Source organism: Aethalodelphis obliquidens, unplaced genomic scaffold, assembly GCF_003676395.1.
Source record: "Aethalodelphis obliquidens isolate GAN/ISIS:26980383/991018 unplaced genomic scaffold, ASM367639v1 scaffold4, whole genome shotgun sequence".
Classification (NCBI taxonomy): Eukaryota; Metazoa; Chordata; class Mammalia; order Artiodactyla; family Delphinidae; genus Aethalodelphis; species Aethalodelphis obliquidens.
The window spans coordinates 58,381,191-58,395,658 of NW_020837948.1; the positions used below are offsets into that span (position 1 = coordinate 58,381,191).

Genomic DNA, 14,468 nt, shown 5'->3' on the forward strand with positions numbered 1-14,468 from the left:
TCACTTGGCTTTGTTTCGAATGAGTCTGAATTAAAAACTTGCAAAGAGACTGAAATCAAATATATAAGAATGTAGTCATTTCATTTAAAAATAATAATTGGTTACTGTGGGAGGCTGCTAGGCACCAATATTATTATAAAAAGTAATAAAGGGAAAATACAAGGCATTTAACCTGCCTTTCCAACACAATCTGTATTCTAGCATAACCAAAGAGTTGAGGAAAAAACAGAAATATAAAACAAACCAGTTGGATCATCTAAAAACTTCTGATTAACATTTTTGTTTTGCTTACCTCAGGGGGACTCTTGGGGAAGGGATGTCAAAGGGATTAAGGAGAAAGGCAGCACTTGAAGGACTCAAAAACACTCTTCGGGGCTAAGACCACATTCTGGCTTCAGAAAAGTCTAGCAGAGCTGACAGTTCTTTCCGGGTCTGCGTCTCACAAGCCCGAAATGAGCTGCACGGCACGTGACCCAGCTCTCCCTCGCTGCCGGTATAGCGTTAGGCGGGCTCGGCCTCCAGTCTGTCCGGTGCAACGCTTCCTTTCCGATCCCCGCGGCCGCAGCTCTAGACCCCCCCCCGCGCCACCGCCCAGCCACAAAGCAAAAGTGCGGAAGGCGGGTATGGTAGCCGGCCACGCCCCAGACCGCCGGGAAACCCGGGGCCCGCGGGCGCGCGCCCGGCCACTTCGGGCCACTTCCGGCCACGGGAGCGGGGGTGACGGGTCGACGTACGGCGCGAGGGTCAGACGAGCGGCGCGCGGCTCCCCCTGCCGGCGGCGTGGGGTCAAGCCTCCGCGCTCGCCCGCCTTCCCCACGACGCCCTCCGACCCCGCGGTGTGTGCTCGCGTGGCCCACCGGGCTCCCGCCACCAGTTTTGTTCTGAATTTACAATTTCTCCTGGCCCTCAGAGCAAATTAAAATTTTTTAAATTTTTTTTTTATGTTTTGGGGGAATGGAGGAGTTAGAGAAAGAGGATAAAAAATACTTGGAGTGTGAGGCGGAGATGGAGGAAGGTGCCCAGGCCCCAAACTGGGACAGTGATGAAACGGTGATCGAGGCATCGGTGACGGAGAGCGACCAGGAAGAAGAGGAGTTGCCCTGGAGAAGGTGACCGCCGTTGGGCCTGGGTTCTGGCGGCGGGTGGCCCTCTGAGGGTTGAGGAGAAATTGTTACCAGCCGAACGTCTGCGTGCGGGCGGGAGTAGGGCCTCATGGGGCAGCTAGGCCTGAGCTCCGAATTTCGTATATAAAGAAGACCGCAACTGCCCCCCAGCCCTTCCCCAACTTAGGACCGAATGAGCTCTATAGCAGGTGGCTTTCTGACATTTTTAAAAAGCCTTCTTTCTTAGCCTGGGGCTTTTTTTGCGTAGGCAAAACAGTCTTGGGTCTAAACTCCTCAAGTGCATTTTGCTTCCAGCGACTCGTAGCTCAGGTCCAGGAGACGGTTAGTATACTTTCTCTCAGGAAGAGAATGTGTGACGGGGGAAATGGTTACTACCAAACTGGAAACGGATAGTTTTATAAGAATCAAGGGAAGATGGTAGTTCCGTTCATCAAAACATATCTAGTTCCCTGTGCTGGACACAGGGAGAAGATAAAAGAGATGAGGCCACTGACTCTGAGAAACCTACAGGCCAGGAAAGACGTAAACAGATGATTTCAATGTAATGTGGGAAGTCAGGGTAGGAAGGATGCCCAGGCTGGTTTAGGAGCCCAGAGGAATGCTTACCTCAACCTAGGTGGTCATCAGAGTTTGCCAGGGTTGACTTCTGGGTAGAGTCTTGAAGGTGGGTCGGAATTTGTCAGATGAAGGAGAGGAGGTTTTCAGGCCAAGGAGGTTTTCATGCAGTTGCATGCATGGGTAAAGGTGTAGTGGTGGGACATAGCATTGTGTTATGTGTGTTGGAATGTGCAATCAGTTGGGTGTTACTGAAGTGTTAAATGGGGAGATGGGTGTAGTGAAAGATGAGCCTGGAGAGAAAGGTACAGTAAGGTCACGTGAGGCCTCTGATAGCCTGTGTGTGTCCTGGTAGGGAGCTTGTAAGATGTTAAGTGGAGGAGCAGCATAATCAGATTTTCATTCACTCAGGCATGCCCTAGACTAGGGCTTTGCAAATTTTTTTTTTTTTTTTGCGGTACGCGGGCCTCTCACTGCTGTGGCCTCTCCCGTTGCGGAGCACAGGCTCCGGACGTGCAGGCTCAGCGGCCATGGCTCACGGGCCCAGCCGCTCCGCGGCATGTGGGATCTTCCCGGACTGGGGCTCGAACCCGTGTCCCCTGCATCAGCAGGCGGACTCTCAACCACTGCGCCACCAGGGAAGCCTGGGCTTTGCAAATTTTAATGAAAGTTATGAATTTCTTATAAATCACTTCAGAATCCTGTTACAAGGTGGATTCCAACTCAGGAGTTCTAGGCTGGAGTTTGAGATTCTGCATTTCTAGCAAGCGTCCAGGTTAAAGTTGGTACTATTAGATCGGGGATCACCTTTTGCAAAGCAAGGCTATAGGGGTTAGCTTTGGGATCAAAGTAGTAACAGACTGGGATGATGAGAGCTCAACTAGGCAGAAACAGTGGGAATAGAGGGAAAAGGACAAATCTGAGAAGCCTTTAGAAAGTAAATTTAGCTGCAGATGGTGATTGATGAGATATGGAGGATGAGGGCAGGGCAGCAGTAAAGGATGATATCCAGATTTTTGGCTCTTTTATATACAGAAACAGTAATATTTGCTCTTATTGGTGTACAGGGACCATTTTGACTGGTACCTGGAGTCTTATAACAACCACTATACTCAAGATCCGGAACAGTTCTGTTGTGCCAAAAAAACAAAAAAAAACTCCTTCAGGCTGCCCTGTCCCTTGTAGTCAAGCCCCTCCCTCCACATTTAAATCACTATTTCCATTTGTGTGATATATCATCTTTTTTAATCTGTCTGCTTTCATTTCCCTCACTGTCTTTAATTTTCAGCAGTTTGATTATGATGTTTCTGGTAATGATTTTATTTGTGTTTTTCCCTTTTGGGGTTCACTGCTTCTCGAATCTATAAACATATCTTTCACCAAACTTCGGAAGTTTTCTGTCATGATATCTTCATATATATTTTTATGTACCAATCTTTTTATCCTCTCTTTCTGGAGTTTTTGTTGTTGTTGTTGTTTGTTTTTTTGTGGTACGCGGGCCTCTCACTGTTGTAGCCTCTCCCATTGCGGAGCACAGGCTCCGGACGCGCAGGCTCAGCGGCCATGGCTCATGGGCCCAGCCGCTCTGCGGCATGTGGGATCTTCCCGGACCGGGGCATGAACCCGCATCCCCTGCATCGGCAGGTGGACTCTCAACCACTGCGCCACCAGGGAAGCCCTCTTTCTGGGGTTTTAAATGACACAATGGTAGACCTTTTGATAGTCTCCAGATCCTTGAGGCTCTAATAATTTTTTTTGATTTTTTCTCTCTTAGTTCTTCAGACTGTATAATTTCTATTGCTTTATCTTAAGATTCACTTAGTTTTTCCTGTCTCATCTCCATTCTGTTGTTGAGACCATCCAGTGAATTTTTAATTTCAGATATTATAATTATATCTCCTAAAATTTCCATCAGATTCTCTTTTACAGTTTTTATTTCTCTGCTGAGAACTTCATTGTTTTCATCCATTGATAAATGTTCACCTTTATGTAATAGAGAATTATTATAATAGCTGCTTTAAGGTCTTTGTCTTGTAATTCCAGCATCTGGGCTTGGGAGGTTGGGGCATTGGCATCTGTTATTTTTTCTCTCAAGAATTAGTCAGATTTTCCTTTTCTTTGCACGTTGAGTAATCCTGGATTATATCCTGTATATTTTTTTTTTTTTTTTTTTTGCGGTACACGGGCCTCTCACTGTTGTGGCCTCTCCCGTTGCGGAGCACAGGCTCCGGACGCGCAGGCTCAGCGGCCATGGCTCACGGACCCAGCTGCTCAGCGGCATGTGGGATCTTCCCGGACCGGGGCACGAACCCGTGTCCCCTGCATCGGCAGGCGGACTCTCAACCATTGCGCCCCCAGGGAAGCCCTATATCCTGTATATTTTGAATGTTATGTTTTGGACTCTTGTTCCTGTTAAAATCCTCTAGAGGGAGTTGATTTTTGTTTGTTTTAACAGGCAGTCAATCTGATTAGGTTCTGACTGCATGTTCTGTTTTGCCTTCTGTGGGTGGTGACATCAGTCCAATTTTCAAAGCCTTTACTATTTGAGTAAAGCCTTTACTTTACTGTTTGAGTCTGTCTGACTCATGTACCACTCAGGGATTAATCTGGAATTTGGACAGTAGTTAATATCATAGTTCAGTTCTCTAAGCCTTTGTTACACTTTTCTGAATCTGCTCTGCATGTGGACAGCTCAGGGTTGAGCCTCACACTTATGTTGGATCATATACAGAAGTAGGTGATTCCCCTTCCTGCTCTCTTTTCTCCAGGATTCTCATGCACCCTTCCCTCCCCATGCCCACATGTTGATTCGTTTGACCAGAAAGATGGATTTCTTTCAGTGTTAGCCTTCTCGCTGTAGAGTAGTTCCCTACAGTTGGGGCCACCTTCAGGGCAAAGTGAAAGAAAAAGAGAAGAAAATAAAAGAGGTTCTTTTCATACTCTTGGGAGTATGGTTCCTCTAGTAGGAGAGAGACAGGTTTTCTCTTAAGTTTTAAGTGCCCAAGCTACCATGATTGGTAGCAGTATAGCTCTGAAGCTAAAGAGAGAAAACAAGAAAACTCAGGCACATTCCCCCCACACCTTCTGGCATTCAGGGATCCCTTTCCCTAGTTCTCTGGATAAAGGTAGGAGAGGTTTCTTCTGGAGTTTTTCCTGTCTGTGTCCACTGTACACTTATAGGTTTAGGCCTAGGATCAAAACTGGAGACAAGAAAAAGAAAAAAAGAGCAAAAAACAAAACAAAAAAACCAAGCAAACCATGAGACTCACCTACTCCAGAGTTGTTATTTAGATTTGAATTTCAGTCCCCAGTTTACCTGCTATTATTTACTTTTCAGATTGCTCAGGTAGCTGTTAAAAAAAAATTCTACCAGAGTTTTTATTTTTATTTTTTTTATAGATGGCACTGTCTTCTTTTTTTTTTAATATTTATTTATTTATTTGGTAGCACTGGGTCTTAGTTGCAGCAGGCAGGCTCCTCTAGTTGCGGCTCACAGGCTCCTTTATTTGTGGCACATGGGCTCCTTAGTTGTGGCAGGTGAGCTGCTTAGTGGCAGGTGGGCTCCTTAGTTGAAGCTCACTGGCTCCTTAGTTGCAGCACAGGGCTCCTTAGTTGTGGCATGCGAACTCTTAGTTGTGGCATGCATGTGGGATCTAGTTCCCTGACCAGGGATCAAACCCGGGCCCCCTGCATTGGGAGCATGGAGTCTTAACCCCTGCGTCACCAGGGAAGTCCCATCTACCAGAGTTTTTAGTTGTAATGAGTGGAGAACTAGGCTATAGATGGCTTACTCTATCTTGACTGACCAATCTTTTTTTCCCCCCTAATTCATTTTTAAATGCTTCTCTGCAGTGCCATAGAAACATCATTCTTTCAGATCTCATAGCTCAAGGTTAAAAATTAGTTTTCTTTTTATTGGTATGGAAATACAAAGTCTAAGCATTGCTGGAGCTGAATACCATTGCTTCCCTCCCACCCATCTTCTTTGCTTACTTACATGCAGTTTATTCTGTTTTTCATGCACAAGCTCTCTACTTTGACTGGAATGAGGAGCACAGGTCCTAGTAGAGCAGGGACCCCCAACAGGCAAAATGTTATACATAAATAATCCTTAAATGTTGCAGCTATTAAGGTGCTTTTGCTAAGATCTGAGAAGGGGTTTGATGACCACGGGGATTAGATAAAGCAAGGCTTTCAAAGAATGAGGATGCCAGGTGTTAACTGTGCCTGAAAAGTACTCTGAGGACCTGGACTTGGTCCTAGCCCTCTTGAAACTGTAAAATGCATCCAGTCCCTTTTTTGGCTTGGTAAGTGTTGCTACTAATCTGTAAGAATTTAAGTTGCTGATTAGTGAGGTTTTGTTTGCTTGTGATTTGTTTACTAAGAGGCAGGATTCATTTTTCTTATATGTGCCCTGGGAACCTTTTACCAATCCTTAATTTCTGTCCCAGCCTCCCGTAAATGTGAACTGCTCAATAACATTAAGGGGTATACTGCAAACTAATCCTGTTCAATACATTTAAACAGAACCACCTTATAAGATAGTTCATTATTACCTGGATTTAGGTATATGTTCAGGTCAAATCATGTCCTCTGAACATTATAAGTGCATATAGTAAAAGGCTAATTGAACATAATTACCCTGCAAGATGAGTGTTAATTCTTTCCCTTAAGATAGGCTAGCACTATTTTCATGTGAATTGTCTAGATGGAAAATACCTGTTTTAAAGGATACAGTTGCAGAAGGGAAAAATAGCAAAATACAGGAGACAAAGAATTAATAATCACATTAAATTAGCTAAAGAAAGCAACATTTTTGGTCAGGATATATGGCAAATAGGGGCTCTTCCAATGATTAAAACAGAATGGTGCCAAGTACTATTCTTAAAACTGTTAAATGGAGAGAAGAGAAGAGACAGAGCAAGATTAGCTTCCGTAGTGGGCATCAGTCCCGCATGGCCAGCAGTCACTCTCTGCAGCTGATGCAGGGCCATTGGCCTGCCCACACCCCTCTTGTGCCACAGAACGAAGGACTTCATCCTCTCCCCACAGAGGATAGACAGAGCAGTGGGGTTGGCCAGGTACCATATGACACACGCGTTTAAACAGAACGAAGGAGTACACACTGAGTCTAAACAGGGAAAGGGATTCCCATATAAGGTGGTAAGTCTAGTACAGGCTGGGAGGACTCTATCTTTTAGTAAGAAGGTGTTCCAGACCCAAGGCCTAGCAGGGGTTGAAAGACTGTATGCACAAGACTGCCTTTCTCAGCACATTCTTTGTTATCTCCTGTAGGAAGTACACACAGTGCCTCCCCAGACTGAACTCGAATCAGATCAAACCTCTATATATAATAACCAGTTTACAGGAACTATACAAGACAGAGGAACATGTTAAATGACATGCAGTCTTCAAATCAAAAATGTGGGAAACTCTATAGGAAAAACAACTCAGTTTCTTCAACAAATAAATTGTAAGGGGCAGGGAAGGGGATAAGTTATAGATTTTAAAAGAGACTTAAGAGACATACAACCAAATGCAATGTGTGCATCTTGTTTGGAGCCTGATATGAACAAAACAACTGTAAAAAGAGACAGGGAAATCTGACTACAATCTGTTTATTAGTTTACATTGCTGTGTAACAGCTTACTCCAAAACTTACTAGCATCTTAAAACAATACACATACTGTGTAGTTTCTGTGGTTCAGAAATCTAGGAGTGGCTTAACTGGATCATCAGCTTCAAGGACTCAGAAGGCTGCATTTATCTCAAGGCTTCATGAGAAAGATCTTCTTCCCAAATGGTGGCTGTAAGATTCAGTTCCTTCTCTGGCTATTGAACTGAGTCCTTAGTTCCTCTCTGACTGTTGACTGGGGGCCTCCCTTAGTTTCTTGCTACATAGGCTTCTGCAAATGGCTTTCACAACATGGCAAGCTGGCTTCCATGAGAGGGAAGAAGCAAGAGAATAAGAGAGTAAGATGGAAGCCACTATCTTTTTGTAACCTAATCTCAGAAGGAACATCTCAACCTATTTGCTGTATTTTGTTTGTTAGAAGAGTCACTGGATCCAGTCCGTACTCAAGGATAAGTACCATATACAAGGGCATAAATACCGGGAGCCATTATAGAGGCTGCTTACTACAGACTGTAAATTTAATAATATTAAGGAGTTATTGACTTCTTTTTAGGTATGAAATTTTGGCTGTTTTTTTAAAGGTGTGATTATTACGGTTACGTTTGAAGAGCCTTATCTTTTAAAGTTGAATACTGAAATATTTCCAGATGAAGTGGAATAAGATGTCCAGGATTTGCTTTAAAAATAATCCAGTGGGAGACTTGCAGGGGGTAGAGAGGATGGCAGAGGGATCATAGAGGACGCAAGATTGGCTGTGTACTGATAATTGTTGCACCTAGACGATGAGTATACTGTTGTCTGTATTACTTGTTGATGTTTGTAATTTTCCATAAAAAAAGTAAAAAGCAAAATGAATAAGAAAATAAACCAAAAAGCCCTAGTTCCAAATCATATATTTATGCCTTAGTACATTGTTACATTCTTGGATTCTGGCAAGATTTTTAAACATTTTTTTTATTGTGGTAAGATATATATAACATAGAATTTAGCATTTTAACCATTTTTAAGTGTATAATTCAATAGCGTTAAGTATATTCACATTGTTGTACAACCATCACTACTAGTTATCTCCAGAATTTTTTCATCTTCCCAGGCTGACACTCTGTGTACCCTTTAAATAATAGCTCCTCATTCTTTTATGCCATCAGCCTCTGGCAACTACCATTCTACTTTCTATGAATCTGACTCCTCTAGATACCTCATGTAAATGGAATTATACCATTTTTGTTCTTTGTGTCTGGCTTATTTCACTTAGTATGATGTCTCTAAGGTCTATCCATGTTGTAGCATGTATCAGTAGTTCCTTCCTTTTTAAGGCTGAAAAATATTCCACTGTATGTCTGTACATATTTTGTTTATCCACTCATCTGTCGATGGATACTTGTCAATTCCACCTTTTAGCTATTGTGAATAATGTTTCTATGAACATGGGTGTACAAGTTAGGTCCCTGCTTTCAGTTATTTTGTGTACATACCCAGAAATGGAATTAATGGATCAAATGGTAGTTCTATGTCTAATTTTTGAGGAACCACCAAACTTTTTCACAGTGGCTGTACCATTTTACATTCCCAGTAGAAAGTACAAGAATTCCAGTTTCTCTATATCCTTGCCACACTTGTTATTTTCTGTTTTTTGGTTGGTGTGAAGTGGTACCTCATTGTGGTTTTGATTTACATTTCCCTAATGTTTAGTATTGTTGAGCATCTTTTCATGTACTTACTGGCTATTTGTATATTCTCTTTGGAGAAATGTCTATTCAAGTCCTTTGCCTGTTTTTTCATTCTGTAAAGGTTTTTTAAGCAGAAGAAATAAATACTTAGGTCTGCCTAGTAGCATACTCACTGTGCTATATCATTGCTATTTGTATCCCTCACCAGATTTGAAGCTTCTTGAGAATAAGGACTGTCTTCTCTCTTTACCTTGGTGCTGCCAAGAGCATAGTAAGAAGTGAATCCAAAAGTTAAAGTTCTGTAATTGTATGTTCTGAAAATATACACTCAGATTTAACCCTGGGATTTTAATCTGAAATTCTTTGTGGTATAGAGAAAGGTAAAGGAAAAAACCCAACAGCACTGGTCCTTCAAATAATCTCATTTCACTTCTGTTCAAAAACTATATTGATATTTGTCCCTTACTCCAAAATATATAAAAATAGCAGAATATTTATTAAAATGAACATGACCACATGAATATGTCTTTATTTTTCACTTTGGATAAGTTTTAAATTAAAGGCTACATTTCTGGAAAAAAATTTTGATATAGAATATTAATAGTGGTATAACTAAGAATTTTAACAAATTATAATTTTTGAGTAGTTTACATTGAACCATGTTAAAAGTTTATCTACTTAATCATTTTGCAGTTTATGCAATATATCATCATATTATACACCTTAAACTTGCACAGTGTTGTATGTCAATTATATCTCGATAAAGCTGGAAAAAATTTTCTAAAAGATGACAGTTGATTTGTTAGTCTTTGTTTAGAAAACATCATAACATCTGTACCTTCTTTTCTTATGTTTGAAAGGTTGATTTTTAAGGAAGACACATCTCTTAGATCTGAGTTCAGTCTCCATCCTGGTATAAGTAGAACATGCAAAGGTGAGAAATAATTCTTTTCTCTAAGTAGTTCCTTTAATTTTCCAAATATTATTATTCCATTAACTTCTCCTTTTATATTTAGTCTTATTCTTTAACTCTTTACACGGAGTTAGTTTCTTACAGGCATCTGTAATAGACCTTAAAATCTGTTATTTTATAAGGATAGCAATGGGGTTTGTAACTTCTGGAAGATGTTTAAGACTTTTAGAGAGGGCTACTGAGTTGTGGAAGTGGCACTCGAATAGCAATTCTCCACCCCAGAATTTCCTGCTTAACCCTGAACTTTCCTATTTGCAAAAGTAGATAATACTTTATAATAATCAATCTGATTCTTTCTGACTAAAATTAAGGTACAAATATCCTTGGTATATATATTTTTAAAAAGAGCCTTTCACTTACAAATTCTCCAAATCTCCTAAGTCCACTTCTAGATCAATTTAAGCACTTCTGGAAAAATCTATCACTAATTGTTACAGTTCAAAAAGATCAATTCTGCAGTAGCTGTTCAAACTGTAGGTTATTTCCTTTTATGATTTCTTCCTGTGAGCCATTTTTTATTGGAGGATGTCTGGAAATAGGTGTAGAATGGAAGGAAAATCTCCTAAACATCATGAAAATCTTCTTGTGTGTATACACTTGTCCCTTGGTATCGATGGAGGATTGATTCCAGGAACCCCTGTATACACCCAGATCCTCAGATTCTCAAGTCCCATAGTTGGCCCTCCCTATCTGTGGATTGCACATCCACAAATTCCACCAGCCGCAGATTGTAAGCATAGTACACGATATGGTCTGCGGTTGGTGGAATCTGTGGACGCCATACCCATGGATATGGAGGGCCAAATATATGTCTATGAAAAAAAAAATCCTTGTTTAAGTGGACCTGCGTAGTTCAAGCCCACTGTAGTTCACAAAGTCTTCACTGTACTTCCTCTCACCTGATACCCCAGCGGCAAATTACAGCTTCTTCTTGGAGTAGTTTTTCCTACATGTAATTGGAAGGGATAGTGTGTAATATTGGTCTCCAGAATGTGTTCTTATGATATATAAAATGACACTAGGAAGAAGTTAGAGATCTGTTTCAATATTCCAACCAAGTTTTTTCCCTTCCCTTCCCTTCCCTTCCCTTCCCTTCCCTTCCCTTCCCTTCCCCAAATGGATAGACCTTAATTATTTTTGCCAATTTTTAAAAGTATAAAATATTTTTTAAATGTAAAATTATATAATGCAGAAAGTGAAAGATCCCATCCCCTTCTCTTCCCTGTAATTCCACTCCCAACAATTGGCAGTGTTTAGTATTTGTGTTTCTTTCCAGACTTTTGCATACCAATATATATATCTTTTTTCATAATTAGTATTGTACTACATGTATTATTTCTTTGTTATATTGATCTACCTCAGCCTGTTAAATTGCTGCTTTTATTCCATTGTATGAATGTACCATTTAATGATTTGATTATGTTTGATGTTTCTCAGTATTATATCTTTGCCTACTTTTCTGATTATTTCCTTAGAGTAACTAGCTAAAGTTAGATTTGCTTTAAAGGATGAGCACATGTCAGACCTTGACATATATTGCCCCCTAAAATAGATGACTTTTTCCCTCTAGATCCAACACAGGACATATGCAATCTTTGCCAAACTGGTGAATAAAACATATCTGATTATTTTAATTTGCATTTTTGAAGAATACCAAGGCTAGGCATGTTTTAATATTGACCATTTATAATTTTTTTGTGTGTATGAATTGCCTTAATGCCTCTTATTCTCGTTTTATTGTTAATTTATAAGAGCATTTTATATATTAAAGATAGCAAAACTTTGTTGTATGTACATTGTAAATAGTTTTATCCAGTTTCCTAGTTATTATTTAATGTTATTCATGATATGTTTTGTAGTACAGAAATTAAAAATTTTTATATAATAAAATCTGTCAGTCTTTTCTTTCAAGGTTTCTTTTTTCAAACTTAGAAATATTTTACCTATCTCAAGACCATAAAAATATTTTCTTTTTCTTTTTTCCATTTATTATATTTATTGTTTTTACTTTTATGTCTTTAATATTTTTAGAATAATTTAGCATATGGAGGGTAGGTAGGGTAGGTCTCTAACTTCATTTTTTTCAAATGATTAACTAATTGCCCCAGTATTATTTATTGAATGTCATCTTGTTGCCACTGTTTAAAATACCATTATTGTTATATATTAAATTCCCAAATATATTATAGGTCTGTTTCCCACTTTTTGTTTTGTTTCACTGATATATTTGATTATTTCTACTTCTGTGCCATCACTACATTATTTTATCAGCCTCAGATTTTAATACATTTCCATATCTTGGAGGGAAGATATTCTCCTACACAGAGTAGTTGGCTTGCAGCATACATCCTAAGCTTCTTTGGTACAAACAGCAAGCTCTGTGGTACAAATAGTATGAGACTCCAGCCACTGTGAGCTTCCAGCTTACCCTCCTTCATATTTTGTCTGTGGGATTTACTCTGAGCTAGGTGGTTTTCTGGGATTCTGATGGAAGAATTCCATATACTGGTTACTTCTGAGGGAGCCCCTCCTTTTCCTATGATGAGTGACAAGCTGCTAACCAGGGTTTGGTTTCCCTCTAATCCATTCCCATCTTCTATATTTTTTATTTTATATTTCCTTTTTCCCATTGCTGCTTCAGATTTTTTTTTTAAACTAATTTCTTTGGATTCTTTTTGGGAACTCGGAAGGGAAGAAAAGTTAAATATGGGCTAAATTTGCCGTCTTGAAAATTCTGACTCTTCTTGAATAATATATTAGCATTATGAGTTTTAAAAAATGACTTAAAATGAAAAAAGAAAGTGTTCTTTCTAGCAGGGTTTAAGTCTGTACAATTTTCTTTATATATCCTTTGCATTCATTCATCCTGGGACAAAGAAATATCAAGTACTATTTCATTCAGCATTGTATATACGTTTCTTCTTAAATTTAAAAACCTTGACACATAAAAGTGGCAGTTAGGAAATTATGATTTACAAAATGATTTTTAAAATTTATTTATTTATTATTTATTTTTGGCTGCGTTGGGTCTCTGTTTCTGTGCGCAGACTTTCTCTAGTTGCGGCTAGCAAGGGCTACTCTTGTGGTGCGCAAGCTTCTCTTTGTCGTGGCTTCTCTTGTTGCAGAGCACGGTCTCTAGGCGTGCGGGCTTCAGTAGTTGTGGCATGCGGGCTCTGGGGCACAGGCTCAGTAGTTGTGGTGCACGGGCTTAGTTGCTCTGCGGCATGTGGGATCCTCCCAGACCAGGGAGGTCTGGGACACAAACCTGTGTCCCCTGCATTTGCAGGCGGATTCTTAACCACTGCACCACCAGGGAAGTCCCGTACAAGATGATTTTTAATGACATTTTGCAGTGTCTATAAAATCCTTGGGTCGTTGTTAAAGCAGAGCAATAAAACTATTGCAAATGATTTATGATTATATTTCATTCTAGGCACTCCAGAGATTCAACTTGGATTCAAACTCAGAGAGGATCCACAAGAGCAACTGAATAAAAATCAGATGATGCCTATTAGTGAGGATGCAGTCTTACAGGTATGTAGTATATTGATTAAATGCATACTTATTAAAAATTGGTAATGCTGTTTGAAATAGGGGCAAATTACTAATGATTAATTCTATTTGTCCTATTATTTTACTTCTTTCTTTTCTTACTCAGTTTTTTCCCTTTTCTTCGCCAGTCATTCTGTTTCTTCACTGCAACTTCAGTAAAAGCCAAATGTTTTAGGCCCTCTTTCCTTTATTTATTTCTCTTTCTGGTAGAGATGTGGAATTGAGAAGGTTAAAATAGGCTAAAATAGGATATAATAATTACAGTTTCATCTCCATTGTGTGTCAGAGGTCACCTTAAATTTGTGAAGAAGATACTAGTCTGTGTAGTATAATTTGAGATATGGGCCACTGAAAGACCCTTCTATTGTCGTGTGTGTGTGTGTGGGTGTGTGTGTGGGTGTGTGAGTGCATGTGTGTGGGCACACACTTAGATACACAAATTTTCACTTGTTTCTTTTTAATGCAGTCACCATGGGGAAAGGTAAGGGATGATTCATTTAGCACCTTGGCATAAATAAGTTAGCTAACCAGAGATAACTACAGAGTCTTAAGGAATAGAACGGAGAATACATGTATTTTAATAGCAGAAACTGACAGCAGTTCCAAAGAGTGACCATGCGGGTTTATTTAATATTGTACCTAGGAAGGTGTATCAATTGAATTGTATCTAGTCAAAAGAGTAAAATTCAACACCAAATATTTTTTTAAAGCTGAGATGTCCATATTTAGTTTCTACTAATTTGTTGAAATATCATTTTTGTAACTTCTCATTTAAGAAAAATAATTTTTTTCCCTTTAGCTTCAGTAACTGTGAAATAGGAAATAAAAATTAACTGTTTTCAATTTATCTGAGAAACATTTACCATGTGAAAATTGTATCAGGCTCTAGATTGTACCTCAGAACGGTGATTTTGAGAGCTTGATTACCAAACTTATTTGGATAGTGTTGACTTAAAAAA

General features: G+C 39.7%; 2 protein-coding genes across 4 annotated transcripts in view; one reads left to right on the top strand and one right to left on the bottom strand.

The window, feature by feature from the left end:
• The window catches only part of HMGCR (3-hydroxy-3-methylglutaryl-CoA reductase), a 53,230-nt gene extending 52,658 nt beyond the window's left edge, over positions 1 to 572 (bottom strand). Inside the window, exon 1 of the mRNA XM_027100815.1 lies at positions 293 to 572. The gene's annotated coding sequence lies outside the window, so the exon portion shown is untranslated. The remainder of the gene's footprint in view (positions 1 to 292) is intronic.
• A 258-nt stretch (positions 573 to 830) lies between these two features.
• Positions 831 to 14,468, top strand: part of ANKRD31 (ankyrin repeat domain 31) — a 133,140-nt gene continuing 119,502 nt past the window's right edge. For all 3 annotated transcript variants that reach the window (XM_027100814.1, XM_027100813.1, XM_027100811.1), the window contains exons 1-3: positions 831 to 1,109; positions 9,845 to 9,918; positions 13,391 to 13,491. In XM_027100814.1, the coding sequence (XP_026956615.1) occupies positions 955 to 1,109; positions 9,845 to 9,918; positions 13,391 to 13,491 (330 nt within the window). In that variant the 5' untranslated portion in view covers positions 831 to 954. The remainder of the gene's footprint in view (positions 1,110 to 9,844; positions 9,919 to 13,390; positions 13,492 to 14,468) is intronic.